Source organism: Balearica regulorum, chromosome Z (genome assembly GCF_011004875.1).
Source record: "Balearica regulorum gibbericeps isolate bBalReg1 chromosome Z, bBalReg1.pri, whole genome shotgun sequence".
Classification (NCBI taxonomy): Eukaryota; Metazoa; Chordata; class Aves; order Gruiformes; family Gruidae; genus Balearica; species Balearica regulorum.
In genome coordinates, this window is record NC_046220.1 from 37,134,763 (window position 1) to 37,156,693 (window position 21,931).

The 21,931-nt window shown below is 41.1% G+C and overlaps 1 protein-coding gene and 1 long non-coding RNA gene across 2 annotated transcripts; both read left to right on the forward strand.

Moving 5' to 3' along the window:
• Window positions 1–6,044: 6,044 nt before the first annotated feature.
• On the forward strand, window positions 6,045–16,369 carry LOC142599583 (uncharacterized). The gene is made up of 4 exons (XR_012833154.1): window positions 6,045–6,330; window positions 7,289–7,409; window positions 9,283–14,354; window positions 14,397–16,369. It is a non-coding gene; the product is annotated as an uncharacterized LOC142599583 (long non-coding RNA).
• Window positions 16,370–17,017: 648 nt separating this feature from the next.
• On the forward strand, window positions 17,018–21,113 carry NFIL3 (nuclear factor, interleukin 3 regulated). The gene has a single exon (XM_075741022.1). The coding sequence runs from the start codon at window positions 17,286–17,288 to the stop codon at window positions 18,660–18,662; it is 1,377 nt and encodes a 458-aa protein (XP_075597137.1). The 5' UTR covers window positions 17,018–17,285; the 3' UTR covers window positions 18,663–21,113.
• Window positions 21,114–21,931: the final 818 nt, after the last annotated feature.

A 21,931-nucleotide genomic window follows, 5' to 3' on the forward strand; every position in this document is an offset into this window, starting at 1 on the left:
TCTACCTGGCTTTAAATGATGAAGTTTGTGCAATAACAGCTGTTGAACAACCAGGAGTATGCTTTTTTGTGATCCCTGCTAAGAGTGTTTTCTAGACTCTCTACAGTCCTTGAGACCGAGGGTCTGAGACTCCATTCTCCATTCTCTCACTAGGCTATGATTAGCCTGCCCAGTGCTTGCACAGCTTTAACATACAATAACCATAAAGCAGTAGCACAGACATCCCCTGCACAGAACAAAGGCTTCTTCTTGTCTTTCTGCTAATCATTGCTGTGTGACAAACTTTTTATAGCTCTTGATGTCTTTAAGTTTACTACTCAATTTTCACTTCAATAGAACACATTTCCAACTATTTTGCAAAGCATAGTGGCTTCAACAAATGACTCATTGATAATTACTGTCATAGGAGAGCCAACTGCTCAGTATTTTAATACGCATTTTACTATTCTTAGTTGTTATGGTGGCTGTAAAAATCCATCATGCGATGTTTGCTCTCAGCATCATTCCTTAAAGCACGTCATAGAAAAATGTCTGTCCTCAGTGTCTGTCTGCCTTCAATGGTCAAGCACACTAGACTTTCAAACATTTTGGTGAAAATCAAGTGAGGTACATTTCTTATAGATTTAGTGTTGTCACTTAAGTAAGAATTACTCACAAATGTAAATCATCAAAGTCTGTGGGATGACTAATGTGAACAAAGATTAAATGGCAAGACCAAGTCTCAAATGTATATAAGAAATGACTGCAAAAAAACCATCCCACTGGTTTCTTTACACATCTCTCACCTTGGAGTATGACAAATGAAGCAGAAAAGTAGATGACTGGAGAAGTAGTGGTGAACAGTGTTAGGTCATATCTAAAAAACTCTGCCTAAGAGTTTTGACTTTCCCTTGTCTTGGCAATGCTGGAGACCAGGCAGTAAAGTTTTTGACTTGTATCATCAGTTTTAAGTAATCTCATTTAGATGACTAATTGAATCAGGCTTCTGTTAACTCTGTCATTGGGGTAACTTTTACGCCAGAGAATTTGATTTTGGTTTAGAGATCAGATTGCTCAAATATATGTGAACAAAAAACTACTTTAAAGGGAAAATGTGAAAACGTGGGGACTTTTTGTTTGTTTGTGTGATGTTTGGGAGGTTTTTTGCTTCTGTCTTAGAAAGCTTCATTTGCTGGGGCTTCAGACTAGAACCTGTCAGCAATTGCTTCAGTTGCTGTAGACCAGGAGAGCCTCTGGATATGAGGAACCTCTCTAGCAGAAATGGTCTTAATTCTGAAGAAATCATCACCTCATATCAGAAATCCTGCAAATAATTGGCCTGTCTCATTTAATTGAGATGATTCAAATATCAGCAGCAAGGCAGCTCTGAGTAATTACACATTGCGAACCTCACTGGTCCTTGGCAACCTTTGAGCAAGGTGCCATGAAGCTGGAACTCGGCGTGCTGCCTGGTGAGCTCATTTCACCACAGGCTGAAAACAGCTGTTCCCAGTGGCATTGCAACAGTCACTTGTCTCCCTCCTGTGCTGTTGGCCATGAGAAATCACTGATCTCCCTAACTGTGTGCCATCTCCCCCTTCCTTTCAAACGCGTGTGGGTGTAAGGAGCACCCTGCCTTCTCAGCCACCGCAGGATGCCTGCTGCTTTCCTTCTCCAGTACTTTTACAGGATGTGCTCCAGATTTCCTACTCATCATGTCTGCTGCTCAGTCAGATGTAGAGAGAAGCTACAACTCATCCTCTTTTTTTTTTTTTTTTTTTGCAAGGATATTCATAGCATTTCCCGCTTTCTATATACATACTATAAACTTCGTAAAATGGCACATTTTCACATTCTTGAGGGCTTTCCAGTGATTTTTTTCAGTCTAATCTTGAAAATGAATGGCAATACATGTTTCTACTTTCCACAGTATTGGCAGCACTACCTCAGAGTTTCAGTAACAGCAGTGTTATACGCATTAGCGGCATATGTGTTCATTAATTAAAAGAACATTTTTGAAAATACTTCTGCTCTTTGTGTTTAAAATATTCAGGTGAAATCAGATACTTTCTTCAGTCCTGAAGATACTGCTGTTCTCTAGATTGTCTCTGAATCTAAGTAGGGTAACATGCTAGTGGCTCTGCAGGCAGAATTGCTGTGTCCTAAGAAACAGGACATTTTTTGTTTCCTTTTAGACTCAGCTAAAATATTTGAACATCATAACCTTCTTACTTTTGTGTTTTATGTTGTAGCTCTGCTTGAGAATTTCAAAGCCATTCATAGTCATGGAGTTTGCTTTTGTACTTCTGTGTCATGTGAAGGTTATGAATGACCCATCAATCTTAAGTTGGCTGTTGCAGTGCAAAAGTATCATGTAAATTTTCTTTATTTAGACCGTGCACTTATTGTGCAATTTTTAGTGTTTCTTCACATTTAACAGCTCCAGTAAACATTGCCTCACTTATGTCTGCCTAAGTTACAATGTGAACATCTATTTCTCTTGGGTTTGCTTTTAGCAAGAGTGCATTACAGCACAAATATTTTTCCAGTACAGTTTCCACAAATGTTCCCAGATGCACGGAAATATTTTGATTAATACTTTGAACTGTAGTCAAATGACTTGCCTTTTTCTTTAATGTATTTTATTTCTGGCTTTGATCTTTGTAAAATCACAATATCATCTATTTTATGGAACTTTCACTGCTACTCATCCTGAGCAGGAAGCCCTGGAGGATTTGGTTAGTATTAAACATTTTTGAGCACTGATCACATTAAATATATAAAAAGATTGGTGAATATAGTTTTCTGTGATTGCATTGTTACGTAGTAAACCTCCTGCAGATATAAAGAATGTAATGCAAGGAAACCAAGGATTATAGTAGAAGTCATTGTATCTTCAGTTAATTCCAGCATGTGTGCCTATGTGTGTATGTATACACACACACACATATACAAAAATCATTAAAATATGTTTAATGGATTATAATCTTAAAAAGAATTTTATTCTTATTTTGCTCCAAACTACATGTTATTTCAATTATTATGTTGTACTGTATGTGCACTATAACAAAGGAGAGGAATTAAAGCCTTTCCTCTTTGGAGGCACTGGGACTTTTACTGTTGACTTCAACTGATTCTGAATTTCAGGCTGGGTCACACTCAAAGCTTGTATTACAGAAAACCCAAGAGGCATGGACACAAGTGAATGCAAAGGAGTCGACAATCAATGTTAGAGATGACAGACATTACTTTCTGCAATATTTTTGTCAATTACTTCTCAAATGCCCCTTTTCTAGGCCCTCCATGTAGTACTATGACTCAGTGTAGTCTCAGCAATACTCATTAAGCCAAAATCAGAGGTAGTGTTAAGAGGGTTTAAGTCATGTAGCAATAAATACTAATGAATCTAAAGCAGCTGAAGTTAATATTGTGCCGTCCAAAAGCAAGTATAAATCTTACCATGCTACAGTCAGCTGAGAATTTAGCTAAAGGTCTTCATGACCTACTTCATCCCTCCAGTAGGAAAAATCAGCAGAGGTGGATAATCATAGAAAGATTCTCTTTTTAGAGTTTTCCCGAAAGCCTTAGACTCCCTTTGTGCAGAATGCTAGCTATGGCTTTTATTAGTGCTATTTATTTCTGTACCTCAGGAGAGGAAGAAAAATGATGAATATGTTCCTTCAACCACATCAGCATTCAGCCCTCTATCTCACCTTATCCTTGGATTTACCAAGTACCCACTGTAAGGTGTGGAGAGTAAGAACAGATTTTGCTGTGGAAGATTTTGACTCTCCTGACCTCCACAGAGTAGAAATAATGTGAAATATAGTAATTATCTTTGTTATGAATCTAGGAGAAAGATCAGATCTGGTTTTATGGCTGATTATAATTAGTGCCAAATATATAAGCAACTAGGCGACAAAACTCCATCTGGAATATTATTTCCAGGACTGTCCACCCACGTAGGAAGGTTATTATTGCCTTGGAGACTTCTTTCTATATTTCAGGAATCTAAGTTATGAACGCAGATTTGAGCTACTGCATTTATTTTTTCAAGATAAGAGATTTAAAGTTGTTAAAATTACATGCCCAGGATTCATCGCAAACATTTTCCACGGTGAAAATGGCATGTACCCTTCCTTTTAAAATATTACCTGAAGTTTTGGGATTTACTTTAGTTTTTGACAGTCCTGTGACCCTCAGTGCATTGTCTTAGTACAATACATACAGTAGGTACGGGACATAATGTGTGCTGCACACGTTTCCTCGCGTAGGTTCTCCAGCGTGCCTAAGACCTTAAGCAGATCAACAATATTTACGAGCAAGCAGGTCTTTGAGCTCATTACTAGAGCTCACGCCTGACATTTCCAGTCGCATGCAGGCTGTCTTTGTGTGTATGTACATCCACTGGCAAGCGGAAGAACAGCAAAAAAATTGACTGTGCAGCTCCCAGGAGACAATGGTTGATGTCTTGGACTCAAGCTGCTTTTGAGTCCCCCTTTCCAGTCATGGTGTGCTCCGTAGTCTGTTAACAAGGCTCCATACCCTAGGTATTAGAAACAGGGAGGGGAGAGGGGAAAATCGATGCCAGTAAAGGTTATTAGACTTGCATTATAAATAATCTGGGGAGATATATACAAATGAATTCAAGGCACTTAGATTTATTGTGGAGGGATGGTATGGCTAAGTGTGATAAAAGATTGAGGGCTGAGATAAACCAAAAAGTATTCAGTGAACTCTTCTGAATTTGCTTTCTGTTAGGTTTGCTTTGCTCCAGAGGGCTACCTCTGTTGACATGTAAATACAGGATGATAGAGTAATATAACAGAGCTATGCCAGTGAGGACTGCGCTATTTTGGTAAGAGTGTTTAACAGAATGAAATCAGGAATCATTTATGTTCTGTAACTGGGATTTAATAAATAAAAATTTCTGTTGTCTCCATAAATTTTACAAGTGAAGGAAAAAAAGACGATGAGTGACAAACCTGCTGCGAGGAAAAAAATGAGGAAGATACATATCATGCACTTAATCGAACGCATGTACATTCAAACACATTCCGAGAGGAGAACTGAATTTCTTGCTGGCCGTGTGTCATTTTCTAAAACGGAGATTAAACAAGGGTCAAACCAGCACGAGACTCTCTTACTGAATCTCGGCTCTTTGTGATGCCCTGCAGAGAGAAGTAGGGCTTGAAGGTGCGGGAGAGGTGGGACTGCAGGCAGCGCCCCTCGGCGCCGAGCGGGCAGCGCGGGCGAGTTCCTCCGAAGCGTCTCCCCGCTTTTGAGCAGCATTTCCGCGCTGCCGCCTCAGGCATGAGGGCAGAGATGAAGCCGGCGGAAGAAATGCTGTCAAAATCCTTCACCCTTGACGGTGAGTGAAGGCGAGCAGCGGCCGTGCCGCGCAGGGTAAGCCTTGCAGCCCACGGTACCAAGTGCCGGCAGCGAGCACGCCCAACGCGGAGCCCGGCCACCGTCAGCGGGTTCCTTCCCCCCCCCCCCCCCCCCGTTTCATTTTTCTCCTCCCTTTTACGACTATTATTACTATTTTCCGCGAGTCAAAGCCGAAGCGCGATCCACCGGCGGATTACCCATATGCGTGGCTAGGTGGCAGGTACGTGCCTCAGGAGCACGGCTCCTGGGTCTTGAGCAATTGCTCTCAGACGACAACGCTCCCGCTGGGGCTGAGGGTTTGATTTTTACACGCCACACAGATACAATCTGATGACGCCACGCACCAAGGCAGCGGTAAGGCTGCGAGAGCCCCACCGCGCTCCGTTTCCCCCGGCAGCGCGGGCGGCGGCGCTCAGCCCCTGCCGCCGGGTAGGGGGCGCGATGCCGCGGCTCTGCGCCCCTGCGGAGGCTGCGCGGGGCGAGCGCCCCCCTGCGCGCTACCGCGTGGCGCCGCGGCGGTTACGTAAGTGCCGGCGCCCCCCCGCGCCGCTCTCCTCCCTTCCCCCCCCCCCGCCGCCCCCCGCCCCGCCGGCGGTTATGCAATCGCCAGCACACAGACCTACTGTACCACACACTGCCCCGCGCCCCGCCCCGCCCCGCCCCCAACCGCTCCCATTGGTCGTCCACGGGCAGCGCCCGGCGCCGATTGGAACGACGACGATGCCAGTCACGGCGCGGCGCGGCTGGCATGCGGGCTATGAGCTCCGCGCCGCGCAGTCCTGACCTACTAACACACATCCCTCCGCGCCGCCGCCGTCGCTGCACGCTCGCGCCCAGCCGCTCCGCTGCTGCCTGCACAGCGCGGTACGGCATCGCACCGAATCGCACCACCGCCCGCCTCGCCTCGCCCGCGGCCCGGCGCGGGGCGGGGTCTGCTCGGCGCCCCGCGGTGTGCTGCAGGTAGGAAGGCGTGCGGGTACAAAGTTAGGGTGTCCGCCCGGGCTGCGGCGCCCGCCGCTCTTCCCCTCGGCTGGGAGCGGCTGTTACATAACGCGAGCCCAGCCAGCTCCGGCTGCCGCCGGGCGGGGAGGGGTACGCCGGGCGGCCCGGCTCTGCGCGCTGGCGTGTGTGTGGCGGCGCGGGAGGCAGCCCGGCAAATGCCCGCCGACGGCTTTCCCTCACGGAGAGTGCTTGTTCCCGGCGCGCCGCCCTACTCCCCCCACACCGACCCCCTGCTTCTCCCCATAGCGAGCCAGTGGCAGCTCCGCTGGAGCCGATCTTCCGCGTTGCATAACGTGAGTGGCGCGGAGCGGATTGCCGCGGCGGCCGCCGGCCGGAGCGGAGGGCTGGGTCCCGAGCGCCAACCGCGCCTCGGTCCCAAAACCCCCGGGAGTTGCGTGTTGACGGAGCCTGCCGGCGAGCCTCCCTCTTTTCGGGCGGCGTTGGGGGATCTTGACCGCCCGCGGGCAAGTGGGATTAGTGGCAGCGGCCCGGCCCCGCGCCGTGCGGGGCTGCGCTTGCCTCAGCCCTTTTCGTCACTTTTGTCGCTGTTTTTCAGGCGCTGCGGGACCGATCGCATCATAGTTCCTGGAAATGTTGCATTATGTAACCACAGAATTTGCTGGCAGCCGGGCAGGGAAGAGGGAGCTAATTATGCGATTTTATAATCTCGGTACAAAGAAACTAGGACAATCTCGCTCTGAAAAAAGCCAAAAAACCCTCCCAAACCCGTAACTGTAACAGATTTTGTTAAAGTGCGTTTAATAAGGGAAGTAGACAACTGGATAAGTGGGGAGGCAAGGCGCGCTCGCCGGCTGCGTGCCGGGTGCCTTAAAACGAGATTTGTGTTGGTCTATATTTAGCCCCATCGCATTTTAGCAATTGTGGCTTCATGTGCTATTTCTGGTCTTTTCTCCAGAGCTGTGCGTGTAGACGTTCGAGGCCATTTGCTCGGATTTTTAACTCCACGCCTTCAGAGACGTTTTGATAAGGCTGTATTTTTAGGAAGGCATTCACCCAGACGCTGAGCCATCTCTCCGGTACGGGCTTTCACTTGCTGTTTCTTTAAAAAAAAAAAAAAAAAAAAAGTCTAATTTAAGGGAGGAAGGCATTTAGGAGATGTCAGCCACGCCGAGGTAGAGTGGTAGAGCCGTCCCGCCCGTGCCTTGACGGCCGCGGCGGGCGGGGGACCAGGTGCCGCCGGTCCCCCGGGCGCAGCGGAACCGGTCCCCGGGGGCACCCGCCAGCAGCGCAAGTAGGTCAGTGTGACAGACCCGGCGGGAAGCGGAGCCCATACGCGGAGCCCGATCCCGCTTCCACCTTCCCCTCAGGCTTGCGCCGCTCGGCGCTCGGGCCTCGCCGTCTCCCCAACGGCCGTTGGGAGCCGTTGGTGGCCGTTGGGGCGCGGCGGCGGGCGAGCGAGGGCTGGGGGCGCTGGCGCTCCCCCTCAGCCCTTTGTTCTGGGCTGGGGCGGCGGCGGCGGGCGGGCGGGTGGGGGGGCGGCGGGCTGATAGCGCGGGGCCGTGCTGAGGGGGGAGCGGGCCGGGCGCCATGCGCTGCCGGTCACGTAGGGACCGCCGGGCCGCCTTTGTGGCGGGCGCGGTGCGGGGATAGGCGCCCAGCGCCGTATCCCCGCAGCTCGGTTCCGCAGCGCGGAGGGTCCCCACCCCTCTGCCCGTCTCCCCCCCCCCCCCCCCCCCCCCCCCCCTTGCCCCACCGTCGCCTGCATGCAGGGAGCGCCAGACAAAGCCCCCCCCCCCCCCCCCCCCCGTACTGCCTCCCCGCCCCGCGGGAGGGGTACGACTCGCAGGTAGGCATAAGATAGCCTAGGACACCCCCCCCCCGCGACCCGAGTATTTTCGGCTTTCTCCTTACGTAACGGGCAACAACAACAACAACAAAAAATGGCCATTGCCCAATTCTGCTATTTTGCCAAGTCACTTCGGCTTTGCAGTGGCAAAAGCCGTGGCTGGACGTCCTGTACTCGGGGGTCAGCTTGTGCTGTATCCTTGACAGGAGCATAGCTTGAAAGTTCCTGCTGATAACTTGGCTTTCAAGATGAGGTGATTTTTGTGTGTGACTAAAACGATCCTTTAAGCAGACAAAAATAACATCACTGTGCTTGTGACAAAAACCTCCAAAGTCCAAACTGAGTACCCCAACCACTGTCTTTATGTTTGGTATACCTGCTGTAAGTGGTAGCAGCAGAGTATTTTAAAAATATGATATTCTTGATACTATGCATAAACTTTTCTGCTACTTGATTATTGGGGTCAAGTACAGCTTTGATCGTGAAGCTGTCTCAGAGTTACTGTTGTGTAAAACAACCTGATTATTTTTTTTTCCTTGTAACTTGAATGATTGCACTCAGTTTCATTGTGTTCACTCCTGTGTAGTGGAAAACAACTCCATTTTTTTTCCTTTTAACTTGGATGATTGCACTCAGTTTCATTGTGTTCACTCCTGTGTATGTAACCTACTTTGAGTCATCTTTGCCCTCCTCAGTAATTAATTCAATCCAGAGTCTAATTTAAAATATTGCTATGTGCATCACCTTTACGGTCCCTATTCAATCAAAGTGTTGACTTTGATGGGAAACTTGAATGAATAAGGATTCGCGTTTTGGCCCAAAGACCTGATTTAAACCAACAAGTTCAAGAATTAATGAATAAAGATCCTTAATATCATTGGCACTAACAGTTATTGTTATAAAAGTTCTCACATTACAGATGTCTTTGACTGTTGAAGTGCTAACACTCTTTAGAATGATTTGTCTCTACTTTCCATTTTTATTTACTTTATATTTTTAACTCATTCTGCAAAAGACTCTTAACTAGCTTTTAAAATATCCAGCTTCCTGGATTTGACTTCAAAGCCTCAAGTTTCTGCTGTGGTTTGTTTTTTGGTTTAAAGGAACTGATTTGAGAGGCGTCAAAAAGCTTAGAGTCTTCCCATAAGCAATGTGAACTTACATGACCTCCTCATAATTTATCTCATCCTAAGAAGGAACACTATTTGCTGTGCTTTGGCCAAAATTTGTGGAACCTACACATATTCCTTCTATTGCAATAAAGTCTAAATAGAGTCTGTGAAAGGTATCAGTACCATGCTGGTTTTTTCAATTCTTTATCTTGAAATAAAAGTCATAAATAAAATAAACCTTTAGCTCATTTTAAATTGACTTGTTTTAACAAATAGTTATGCAAACTATCCTTATGCAATAGTTTTTTCCAGACAGCAATCTCGCTGCTGTTATAACATAACTATGATGCAATAATATGAACAATAAAATCCTCTGTTTGAGTCTTATTACACACTGTTAAGCAATGTATCTGACTCATCAGCTTAATTGACTCTTCTAGGTGACCTTGCCATGATCATTACAGCCAGTTATGAGATATAAATGTGCTTAGGATATGTAATAGAAGAAAAATGCAAATAGATGGCCAATTCCTGCAGTTCTTTCTAAAAGAAAATGACAGTTGATTTCTGTTTTAGTGTTTGAAAATAATAACCAAAAATCTGTTGTTTTTTTTTTTTTCCAAACAAAGTATATGTAACTGTCTAATACTGATGCTAAGCATGGCTGTCAAAAATAAGGTTGTGTAAGCAAGGGCATACTTGGACTTGACTCAAAATGTCATAGAAGCAACGTTCTTAAAAACTTGTACTAAAAGGTAGGTCTGAAATCAATTATTATTAAGACCTCCTTAGATAACCTGGTTTTTTTTCCTAATTCACATGTTGAATTGATCCATGTCCAAATTAGCATACTATGAGACTGAATCTAGTGACAGATACTACACAAATCTATCTTCTATGAGAAAGAATGCCTTAGATAGGGGTTTTTTTCCCCTTTCTTGAGTTGCTCCATCTTGGTGTAATTTTCAGTCTGTCCTGAAGTATTTCAATAATTAAACAGATTTTGCCACAGCAGTAGCTTCACAGCAGTTAGCAGTATAGGTGCCAGTGCTGCAAGACCTCCTCTTATGAGTGGAATGCAACCCAATAAAGAAACGTGCTCAGCATGGGCAGTGATCTTACTGCCTGGGCCATCTCACAGAATTGGAGCTCCAAAGAGTGCTATTTTTCTGTTCCGTTTGCAGTGAATGGTAGATACCAACATTTTACATGCAGTGTTTGTTTTATGTATTTGTACTTCAGTTGTTATATAACAAGATGCATGTTTAGAGCATCAGCTGGGATTAATTGACATAATTCTGCTGCCTTTAAATAGCGCTATATAAATTTAGGTCAGCTGAAGGTCTGGTCCATGCTTGGCATTTTAAGAACACAGTTAATAATAGAAAGCCATTTGTGGTCAGAATAATTAATATTTGATTTTTTTTTTAATGATTCTTAACTAGGGAAAAGCTGAGATCTTATTTCCAGAACATTGTTACTATTAAGTTTTAGCTTTTTGCAGTTTAGTTTTTCCTGCTCTCAAGTAGCTATTGAAGTGATGAGAAGCATACTGTCATAGTACTGTAACTAGAGTACAGTAACTGTTTCTACTTGGGTTTCATTAAAAATACTGGAAAGTGATGTGATATTTAAAATAGCATGATGTATATACTCATACTATATATTATATATAATTAAATATTTATGCAAGTTATATATACATTTTCTTTGCTTCTAAATTACAAAGTTTTTCCTGGTGCTTTGAGTAACATTCTTAGATTTTGTGTTGTCCCTGTTGTCCCCCGTCCCCCCCCAAATCAGAGCACTAAACAGTTTATTTTGAAACAATTTAACAGAGCTGATGATAGAATAATACTGTCTTCCTAAGGAAATGGAAGAAAATATAGGTCAGCTTTGCACATATTAACCTTGACTGACCTTTTTGAGCAACAGCTACCTTTAACATATGTTTTGTGCTCTCCAAATAATAATTTTATTTGCATAATTTGTGTAATTTACCTTTGGGAAGCAGGCTGTGCTTTAATGAGTTAATTTGTAGTTATTAAGATAAAAAGTAACTTAAGTAATTTTCCTAACAATGAAAGCCTTTTGTAAAAATTACATACGACATCAACTTTCTTGGTATATCTTGGAGGTGTGTAATATGAAGGTGCAATAGAGTTCCAAGTTCTGTGATGATTTTATTAATTTTTTATATTCTATTGAAAAATGTCATAATAAATTATTTTTGATGTTCCCAATGGACTATAATGCATAGACATCTTCCATTTTTTTTTCTTGCAATAAGATGATCAACATTTTAGCAAAAATGGGTCATCTTGTACAAAGCTATCATCATCATCAGTGTTCCACTGACCTAATTACATGCTGATCCTGAAACCGTAAGCCCTTAAGATGCCCGTGAAGTTGCAAGAAAAGGGAGCTGTGTACAGGATCAATAGTTCTGCATTGCTTCATGCTGTTGTAATGGATTCATAGCGTCTGTGAGTGCAACTATATAATTGGTGGTAAGATTTGTATCGTAAATGCTTTTCCCCTTTGTGACAGGGGATACCCTCTCCATCATAGCATAAAATGTGGTCAGCTAGGGTTTTTTTCCAGAAAATTTGAACTTCATATGGTCTACATTGCCTAGACCCTCTTGCCCGCAAATCTATCCTAGGGATAATATGACTCTTCCAGCGGAGCCAGCATTAAAGCTTCTCTTCAACAGAAACATTATTTTACTAAAGGTGCTAGATAAAAGGCAAGACAAAGTATGTTGAAGGATTTCAGTCGAGGTTGGAATGTGGCCACATCCTCTGTTGGAGAGGATTTGTGAATCATGATAGACCTGAGAGGTGCAGAATTTCATAGCATGATTTTTGTCTGTGAAAAGCAGTAGAGATAGAGTGGCTTCAAAGTATTACAGCAGTGTTTAGGCAGGTTGTGTATTCACCATCTAAGCTTAAATTCAGTTTCCTGTCCTGTGTGTGTAATGAGGATGATATATTTTCTGTCCCTCATAAAAGTCTTGAGACAGATAGCAACTGTTTTTAAAACACTTTGAAGGTAAAGTGCAAACTATATTTTTCAGTTTTTCAAAGTTTAGACTGCAAACTGGTCATTTTGGTATGTATGAGCAGGTTCTACGCCAGCTCTTCTGGTATGTAGACAGATTTTCAAAATAAATAAACCATGGCAGAATGGTAGCAGAATATAATTAATGATACCAATGCAAAACATGGACAACAACAACTGAAAATAGACACAGACACCTGTCAATATGAGCTTTTATTTTTTTTCTGCAGTTTGCCATGTAGTGGTGCTGGTGATAGAGGCGTGGTTCTTTTTTGAAACAAGGTATACTTAGGCCTTATTTCCTTCTATTTTTGAAGGACTGAGAGAAATTTTTTTGGATGCATAGTGATACAAAAGTGAATTGTGTTTGAGCATCCAACAGCTAGAAATGGGATTTCATTTAGCTTCATAGAATCACTATCAAAACGTTAGAGCAACGGAATTAAACAATCAGTTACCTCATTCCGGAATATGTTTGAAAAATCATCCTTGGAGATAGTATGAATTATTTTCCTAAATACAAACAATAATACACAGTTACTCTGTGGGGAAACATACTACATGGGGAGACTGACCTGTCTTCTCTAAAACAGAAATGACTTACGTAATTAAATTACATGGAAGAGAGAGAGGTAAGATTGTGGCCCTGTCCTTCAACCTTTTGGAAACATTTCCGTTATTCCAGTGTGAATGCACAAATCCCTAGGATCAGATCCTTAATGTACTGTTTTGACACAATCAGATCACTTAAGTATTATTTGAAGTCCATGGAAAAATTAACTTTTCATGATTTCTACGTACTTAATTTCTTGCTTCAATAGCATGAGTTCTTTACAACAGTCTCATTAATACTTGGATCCGGGATTGTATCCTGCTTCTATTGAAGCCAATGGCAAAATTGCTGTGGGAGCAAGACTGGGTCTGTAATTAAGTTAATAGGATCGAGTGTTATTACATTGTTGAATTGGCACTCAATGCCATTAACATCAACCAACCCAAAAAAAAAAATCTTTAAGAGTGACTAATGTAAGGCAGTATTAAATGTTGGTTTTATAACACTTTGAGGGAGTGATAAAGCAATTGAAAAATTAATCATAAGGGAAAATATTGGAATTTGAAATACAGTCAGAGGAATCATTACAGTTCATTAATTTATGTGTAAATACTGATGTTTTCCAGTGGAATTATAAAATGCAAGTGAAGTTGAAATGGCTGGTTTCCTTGAAGGCATTTTGCCATTATCATCAGATGGATTTTAATTTGTTTACAGACTCAGCATTGGGCTGATCCACATGAAGAGGTATCAATAAACAAGGGCTTTGACTCCTGTTTGTAAAGCAGCAATTCCAGTTACCAGATAAAAGTGCTCAAGGAAGATGTGGAAAGAGCTAAAGATTTATTGTTGTTTTGTTAGTTCACTAAAGTAATGGCATTAGAACTAACTGCATAAATAGCAAACCGGTAAGACTATGTCAGTGGGTTACTTGTCTGTCTGGATAGCTTTACTGATAGACTCTGGCAGAAAGCAGAGTTGAATACAGCATGCAAAAACATGGTCATTTTGATACACAGTATTTGCTGTAGACTTGCATTCTATGTGTGTTCTATTTGCCCCAGGAACAACGTGTACAGGAGGAGACTGGCCAAAACAGGAGTTTTCAGTGCTACAGTGAGCAGATTGTGCACTGGAATGGCCCAAACCGTAGAAGTCTGGTGGAACATGGGATGTGAACTCTGCAGCTTGATGGGTTAAGTGCAGCACAGTGCTAGGGTTAGGCTGCAGGAGATGATGTTTGGACATGCAGCCGAGTTTTTACTTGATAGGCTGTCACACTGATGAATTATGCCATTAGTTTACATTCATTTAGGGGAAAAAACCCCACAAACCATCTTTTTGCTGAGTAGTATTATCATTGTTATTATCATTAGTAGTACTTTTCCTAGATCGCAGTGTTGGACAAACACCAAAGTGGGATCACTTTGAGCTGGAGACCATACATGTAGACCCAAAGTCATAGTTCTTATCCTGAAACAGCATACAGATAGACACAAAGTCATAGTTCTTATCCTGAAACAGTCTTGTTCAAGACTAAACATATTGCTTCTATATCATGTGGAAATGGAAGATTGGAATATAAGAAGGAAAAAAAAGTTGTATTAAATCTGCATGAGTATAGTTTCATTCTTCTAAAATACACACAAATCCTGTGTTTCTAAGTACTTGCTGCTGTTACTGCTGTTTCAAGTAAGTGTAGATGTTCCCAGGTATATGGCAGATAAATACATAGACAATAATGATGTATGCATATTAGTATCCCTTTCTAAGAGAATAAGTAGTTTTATTTGGGTTTGAGCGTAGCTCTTGAGTACTCTTAAATTCAGTAAGACCTCTGTATTGGTAAGGCTCTGAAATTTTACAAAAGTTCATTTGAACCCTTTTGACACCAGTGAGAGTTGGCTGAGATGGCCAGGTTGGCTAAGAGATGAGTGATGATTCTATAGGTGTTCAGTACATGTTACACTGCTTTGTGCTGGGTGCCATAAGAATGTGTATGCATTTCCTCAGAAATGCAGAAATTGTTAATGATGCAAGTGAATACACTGATGGTAGTATATCAAGACAATTACGGATCAATAGCTGTGTGTTCCCAGTACTATAGGGTAACAAAATAAAATCCCAGTATTTTTCTTCTTTTAATGTACAGTCATGTTACAGAGACTGAATATTCTACAAATGCCACAGAAATTCAGGTGGCCTTGTCTTGTCTTTTTTTATTGTTAAATTCTGTGTGCTCAACAATGATTTTCTTTTTCCTTGAAGTATTGGGTTTCACTAGATTTAAAATGGTATGCATATTAATTACACCATTGATTACATGTAGCAGTGAAATGGATGGAATGGCTATCCAGCTTCTTCAGCAAATCAAATTATACTGAAAGTTTGGACAAACTGATGCTGCTTTGTTGTGGGGCTTATTTTTGGTTTTAGACCTGATCCAGCTCCTATTTAACTTGACAGAAAACTCCCTTTGACTCTAGTTTGAATTTTGGATCAGGATCTAACTATGTAATTACTCGTATATTAGAGATACATTTCTCCTTTACAAACATGGCAATTTGTGGTGCTGCTTTTGCATTAAAATGTTAGATGCTGTCTTTGGTGTGGCTGGCTTCTAACTCTATTTGCCATTAAGGCCATATTATTGAAGACAAATAGTTACATGTCAGTAATTAACCATGGATTTTAGGAAATTCTACTTAGCTGCTCTATTAAATGTGTTAATTTTTCATGACAGAAGAGTTGGCATGGTTTGATGGAACAGAACCCAGCTTGAAACCTGAGTCTTTATGACCCTGCTTAATTGTTATTACATCACTCACTCCTCTTTCCCTTCTGGAAAAGACAAGAGAAACTGGCAGAATACAATTCATTAATTCTTTTATAACTTTCCCAACTGATAACGTTAAAATTAGTTTCATTAGTCATTGTAAAAACATTCCCAATAAATAGTGACATTAATCTGAAGTGGCTGATTTTTTCTTTTTTTTTTTCTTTTTTTTCTGTTATACAGGCAAGAATCATTGCTGACTCAGTAGTCAGTTCTATAAAAGCACTTGGCATACTATATTTATTTTACCAGGAACATGACTAACTGTGGAAAATGAGATATTGAGAAGCTGTATCTCAGATCAAGACCAAATGATCTTATGAGAATAAAGTATTTTTGCATTAAGAGAGACTAAATAAAGCAAAGGCCAGTTTAAATGCTAAGTTATATTTAATGATTAAAATGTCTGAAGCTAAAGGTTAAGCTAGTTTTCCTTTGTTAATGGTAAGACTTTTAGATCTAAACTTCCACTTTAATGCAAACACTGTTTTCTAAAGGTGCACGTGCCTCAATGGTATTAAACTAAACTTTAATGTAATAAGACTATTTTTCCAATGCAATTATTAATTAAATGTTATTTCTCTAATGCATGTTTCAATACTGATTTTAAACTTTTCTTTGTAAGAGACAAGAAAAAATGTATTACATAATTTTTTAAAAGTTAGGTATTTGCCCAAATTATATCTGTGTATTTACTAGTTATAATTGATTGATCAAAAAGGCATTTTAAAATTCCAAGTGTGTGTATGTATAAACATTTGTATATAGATACATATATCTGTATATATATATATTTATAGGATGCAAAAACAATAATTAAATCTTTAATAGCTTTAATGGGTAGTGGTGTTATTTTAAGACAATAGAAAGCACTCCAGCTTCTCTAAATCAGCTTACGTTATTTTTAATCCATGAAGGACCCAAATATATAGCATTCCTAAGTCACGCACCACAGCTGTTTTCAGAAGAGATGCTCTAATGTGGAAGAATAAGATACTTTCCAGTGTTGCTCATCAACATGCTTGGTGTCCGGCAGCGTTAAGTGTTGGAGGTTTAGGTTGGTCAGTGATATCACGGAAAGTTCTGTGACAAAATTACTGTAGGAGCAAAACTCAAATATTTTTTTATTGATTTTTCCTTAGATCATATTGTATTTGTTCTGGAAGTAAATCTGCTACCTAGCTATCATAAAGCTTAAAATATCAGTTGTTTCAGTGTCAAGCTGTCTTTGTATTACAGCTGGTTTAATGAACCAAATGCTAGTCTGAGCTTTTTATCAAAAGCTACTTTTGCATGTCCTAAACCAGCAATTCCTAAATAGTAATCAAATTCTCTATTTATTCCAGGTTTTTAAGAAGATTGCCATTGCCTCTGTCCTCTGCCAAGAAAATTGGTTCTAGACACTTCTGTCTGAGAGTATGAAGGAAAAGGAAGAATATGCGTGGATTTAAAATTATTGTGTTTATCAAGTTGTGGAGTGAGAAGTACTGGGGAAATAGCTTGCTCTGTTGCTCATTGTAGATCTACTACAAATTGTTTCTGATGCAGCTGAGAAAAATGCAGACCCTTAAAAAGGAACACGGACCTGTTGACACCAGTAGCAGTGTGGACAAAATCATGGTACTTAAGTCTACTTTAGCAGAAGTGTCTGAAGAATTGTCTACTAATGAAGATATACTTCTTACTGAAGCAAGTAGTGGAAAAAGCAAATCTTCAGCTTGCAGAAGAAAGCGAGAATTCATTCCAGATGAAAAGAAAGATGCTATGTATTGGGAGAAAAGACGGAAAAATAATGAAGCTGCCAAAAGATCTCGTGAAAAACGACGACTGAATGACCTTGTCTTGGAGAACAAGCTAATTGCACTGGGAGAGGAGAATGCCACTTTGAAGGCGGAGCTGCTTTCGTTGAAGCTCAAGTTTGGTTTAATTAGTTCTGCAGCTTATGCCCAAGAGATACAGAAACTCAGTAGCTCAACAACTGTGTATTTCCAAGACTATCAGACTTCTAAATCAAATATTAACTCATTTGTAGATGAACATGAACCATCTATAGTTGGTAGCAGTTGTATTTCTGTCATTAAACATTCTCCTCAAAGCTCAATGTCTGATGTGTCTGAAATACCATCTGTAGAGCATACTCAACCAAGTCGTATACAAAGCAACTGCAGAAGTCCTGAAAATAAGTTCCAGATTATAAAACAGGAGCCCATGGAATTAGAGAGAGAGCCAAGAGATGACAGAAGTTCATATAAAACATCCCTATATCCAAACTACATGGGGGCTACCTTTAATGTGTACTCACATTCTCCTCCTCTCTTGCAAGTTAATAGGTCCTCCAGTAATTCCCCCAGAACGTCAGAAACTGATGATGGTGTAGTTGGAAAGTCATCTGATGGAGAAGATGAACAGCAGGTTCCTAAGGGTCCAATCCATTCCCCAGTTGAACATAAAAATGTTCATGCAACAGTTAAAGTTCCAGAAGTGAATTCTTCAGCTTTGCCTCACAAGCTTCGAATTAAAGCCAAAGCCATGCAAGTTAAAGTGGAAGCAATGGATAATGACTATGATGCAACACAGAAAGTGTCATCACCCATTGACATGTCCTCAAAAAGACATTTTGAGCTTGAAAAACATGGTGCACAAAGCTTGGTGCATTCTTCTCACACTCCTTTCTCGGTTCAAGTGACTAACATCCAAGACTGGTCACTTAAACCAGAACTCTGGCATCAGAAGGAACTCAATGTAAAAATTCAGAGTGGTTGCAAAACTGGAGTTGTTGAAATAAAAGACAATATCTACAATGTCTCTGAGTCAGAGAACCTGTATTTGAAGCAGGGCATAGCAAACTTATCTGCAGAGGTTGCTTCGCTTAAAAGACTTATAACTACACAACAAATCTCTGCATCAGACTCTGGTTAAGTTACTACTGAACAAAGGCTTATTGTTTCAAAGGATGTCATTTGCAGTAGATCAATATGTTTTGTATTATTCTGAATTTTCACTGGACTTGTGATGTCATTTCACTGTAATGTTCACATAATGTCTGATTGGTGTCTTTTTGTGCACAAATTACTATGAAGACTAGGTTGTGTTATGATCACTATGCCTTGTGTATAGTCAAGTAGCCTGTACAAAGGCTGTATATAGTGAACTTTATTTTCTTTTTGTTCTTCTACTATAAAGCGTGCAAGTTACCAGTTACAATAAAATATTGGTGACAAACACAGAACATCTACTCCAGTTCAGTTGATTTTATGAACTTGTAAATAAGTTAATTAAAAACTGGCTTTTCTTACACTGTGCTCAACTTCACTTACATGTTTGGATTTTACAGCCTGACAACCAAATTACAATTTACAACATGTATAATCCTTCTGGCCACCTTTTTCCTTAACATGTTTTTTAGAAGAGAATAGAGATGAAGTGAATATTTATAAGTGAAACAGTACCAATTTATAGCCTTAGCCTTCTTTAACTAATTTATTAGTGGACATTAACCAAAAACCATGCAAATTCTAACCCAGTAACTAATATTAACAACCTTTTTTTCTCCTTCTATCTCAAATGAGACAGTAATGAGTTTCCTGAATGGTTTGTTGTGACAAACCATTTTTTTCGATGTTATGACTTGGTGTTTTAGATTAAATTAGTTAAGTTGGATTTGTGTATCTGCAAAGTTTTCAGAGCCTTGCAGTGACATAATTGGACAACACCATCTTTGTCAAGGGGTGGCTTGTCTGTGCAAGTAGAGCAGGCAGGCAAAGAAGTATGCACAAAGGCTGCATGACAGAGTCTGTTCTTTCCATGGCAGACCGTGGGCCACCTGTAGATGAAGGATAAGGCTACTGGGTCTGTAAACTCTGAGCTGAACTAGGCAAATATCTACGTAAGGGGCAGGCAATAGTAGTGGCAGAGTTGGAGGAGACCATCTGCTATTCTAGTTCCCAGTGTGGGACATAATGCAATTGTAAGTATGAAGTAAGTCTTACCACCAATCTGGCCTTGGTTTCAGTGGCTTAGTTAACTGAACTGGAATACCCTGGCTCAGTACAGGGCATTTTGCAAGAACTTCTTAAGTGTAAAATACGAGACTATGTGAAGAACTGTGCCATCCAGATACTATTAGCCCCTTACAATTTATGCAGATGGTAGGTTCTTCACTTGATGACTGGACAGGGCTGCGGTGCTCTTTGTCTTTGAGAAGAGCCATTGAACCATGGAGACTATAATTGCATCACATATCCTTGGTGTGGCTTACCAAAGTCTTTAATTTTAAAATTAAAAATAATTTATAAATAGAGCATAGACGTGGCAGAGGTTCTTTTCATGATACTTCCACCCCTCTTTTAACATACTAATAAATCAGACTAACAAATAAGCTTTTTTCTGAAAAGGCTTTTTATTAATTGCCATACTGTATTTTGAATGGAACCTTTCCATAGACTTAAAATACTAATTAAGAAAACAATATGTAGGTATTGTTTTTTTACATTCATACTTGACTTGAGTGAGAGGAAGTTTGTCAATTTTTTGGGGATATGAAGAGGAGTCTGAGTCACTCCTGGTAGCTCTGAAGCTTGGTCCAGCAGTCAAGGCAATGGCAAAACTCCCTGATGTCAGCAAGGCCAGGATTTGATTCTGTACCTTTTCAGGAGCTGATGATTCACAGTCGTGTTCTGGGAGGACCTTGGCACAGAAATCACTGGCACTTTCTGAGCTTTTTTGAGCCTTCTAACTGCTGTGCTGTGTTTGTGGCATTCAGAGTTAATAAACTGTTAGTCTTTTTTCATGCCTTAAGAATACAATAGACCCCATAGCTGGGCTCTGTATGTATTTGGTAATTACTATAGATGACATTTCAATGTTACTGAAAATAAGCTCAGGATTATTGCATGAAATGTAAAAATTTGCATTGAATGATGGGGATATGAGACATGAGGCAGTGATTGCTACTGTCTCTTTGCTTGCTAAGTATCTTCTGTAAGCAACAATAAAATTCTTTAAATATTTTGCATATTATTTATCACATGTAATGTGTTCAAGGAGAGGACTTAAAACTCTCAGTGTTGCCATCTGTGTAAGCCTAGATCTATTGGTTTGGTTTTTTTTTTTTTTCCATTTCTTGTTACAGTTGTTTGTCATAATGAAAGAATGTTGTCCTCTTTCTAGCTCATTATATATTTTGTGTATCTGTTTTGTGCAATTAATACTTAACAGTAATGATGTAGTTAATTTGTTGAAGGATGTCATTGCAAGAAAGTTATAGCATGGAGCTTAGGAGCACAATCAGATGTTATTTATACTCCCTTTATACCTTAGTGTTATGCTTCATTTGAAGAAAGAAATAAATAATTTGTCTTTTGTTCAAAACCTGATCTAATTACAACATGATTTTCTGTTACGTTCATTGTCCTAGTCCCAACACAGAGATGTTAGCTGCAGTTGATGACAGATCTTCCCGTGCTGAAGTTACTATTTCTGCAGCTAATATTGGGAGTGTCTTCCACAGATGACATAAAGTTACAAAATGCAGGTGTGTGGGTGGTACATACAAAGGCCCATTCTTGACTACAGTCGCAAACTGGCCAGATGAAACTCTCCACTGCTCAGCTGCAGTAAATGTGGTGTAGGTGGCCTCCTCATGCAGAGACCCTCACCCCTCTTTAGCCTGCTTTCCTTCAGCACACCCTACCCAGAAAGACACACTGACTCGGGGGAGGGAGAGAATGCAGTTGACTCTTCCCCAACTTCCAGCTGGTACATAGTTACACGTGTGTGTAATGACCAGAGGGGCTGGGGAGTGGGATCGCTGTGCCCTTCCAGCCTGCCTTCCCTGCACTGTAGTAAACTGAATTGGCCTCCATGAAAAGAATATCCTTGTCCAGTCTACTAGTCTCTCCGTTGGAGATCGGTAGGGTGGTTTGCGCACAAAATGGACTTTACTTAAGTGGATGTAAACTGGTAACACATCCTTTAAGTTATAAAAACTCTTGTAAACTCAGCAATTAACTGGCAAAACAACATAAAACATGCTAAAATTAGAATCTCTCGTGAAGGAACATGGATAACTAGAAAGCAACTGAAGAATGACTGTAGAGTGTGCCTTCAAATAAGAATGTTATGGAAGACCAGATACAGAAACTGGGAACACCAGAGAGTTACCAAAAGAAATGGTCAATTTTCATGGG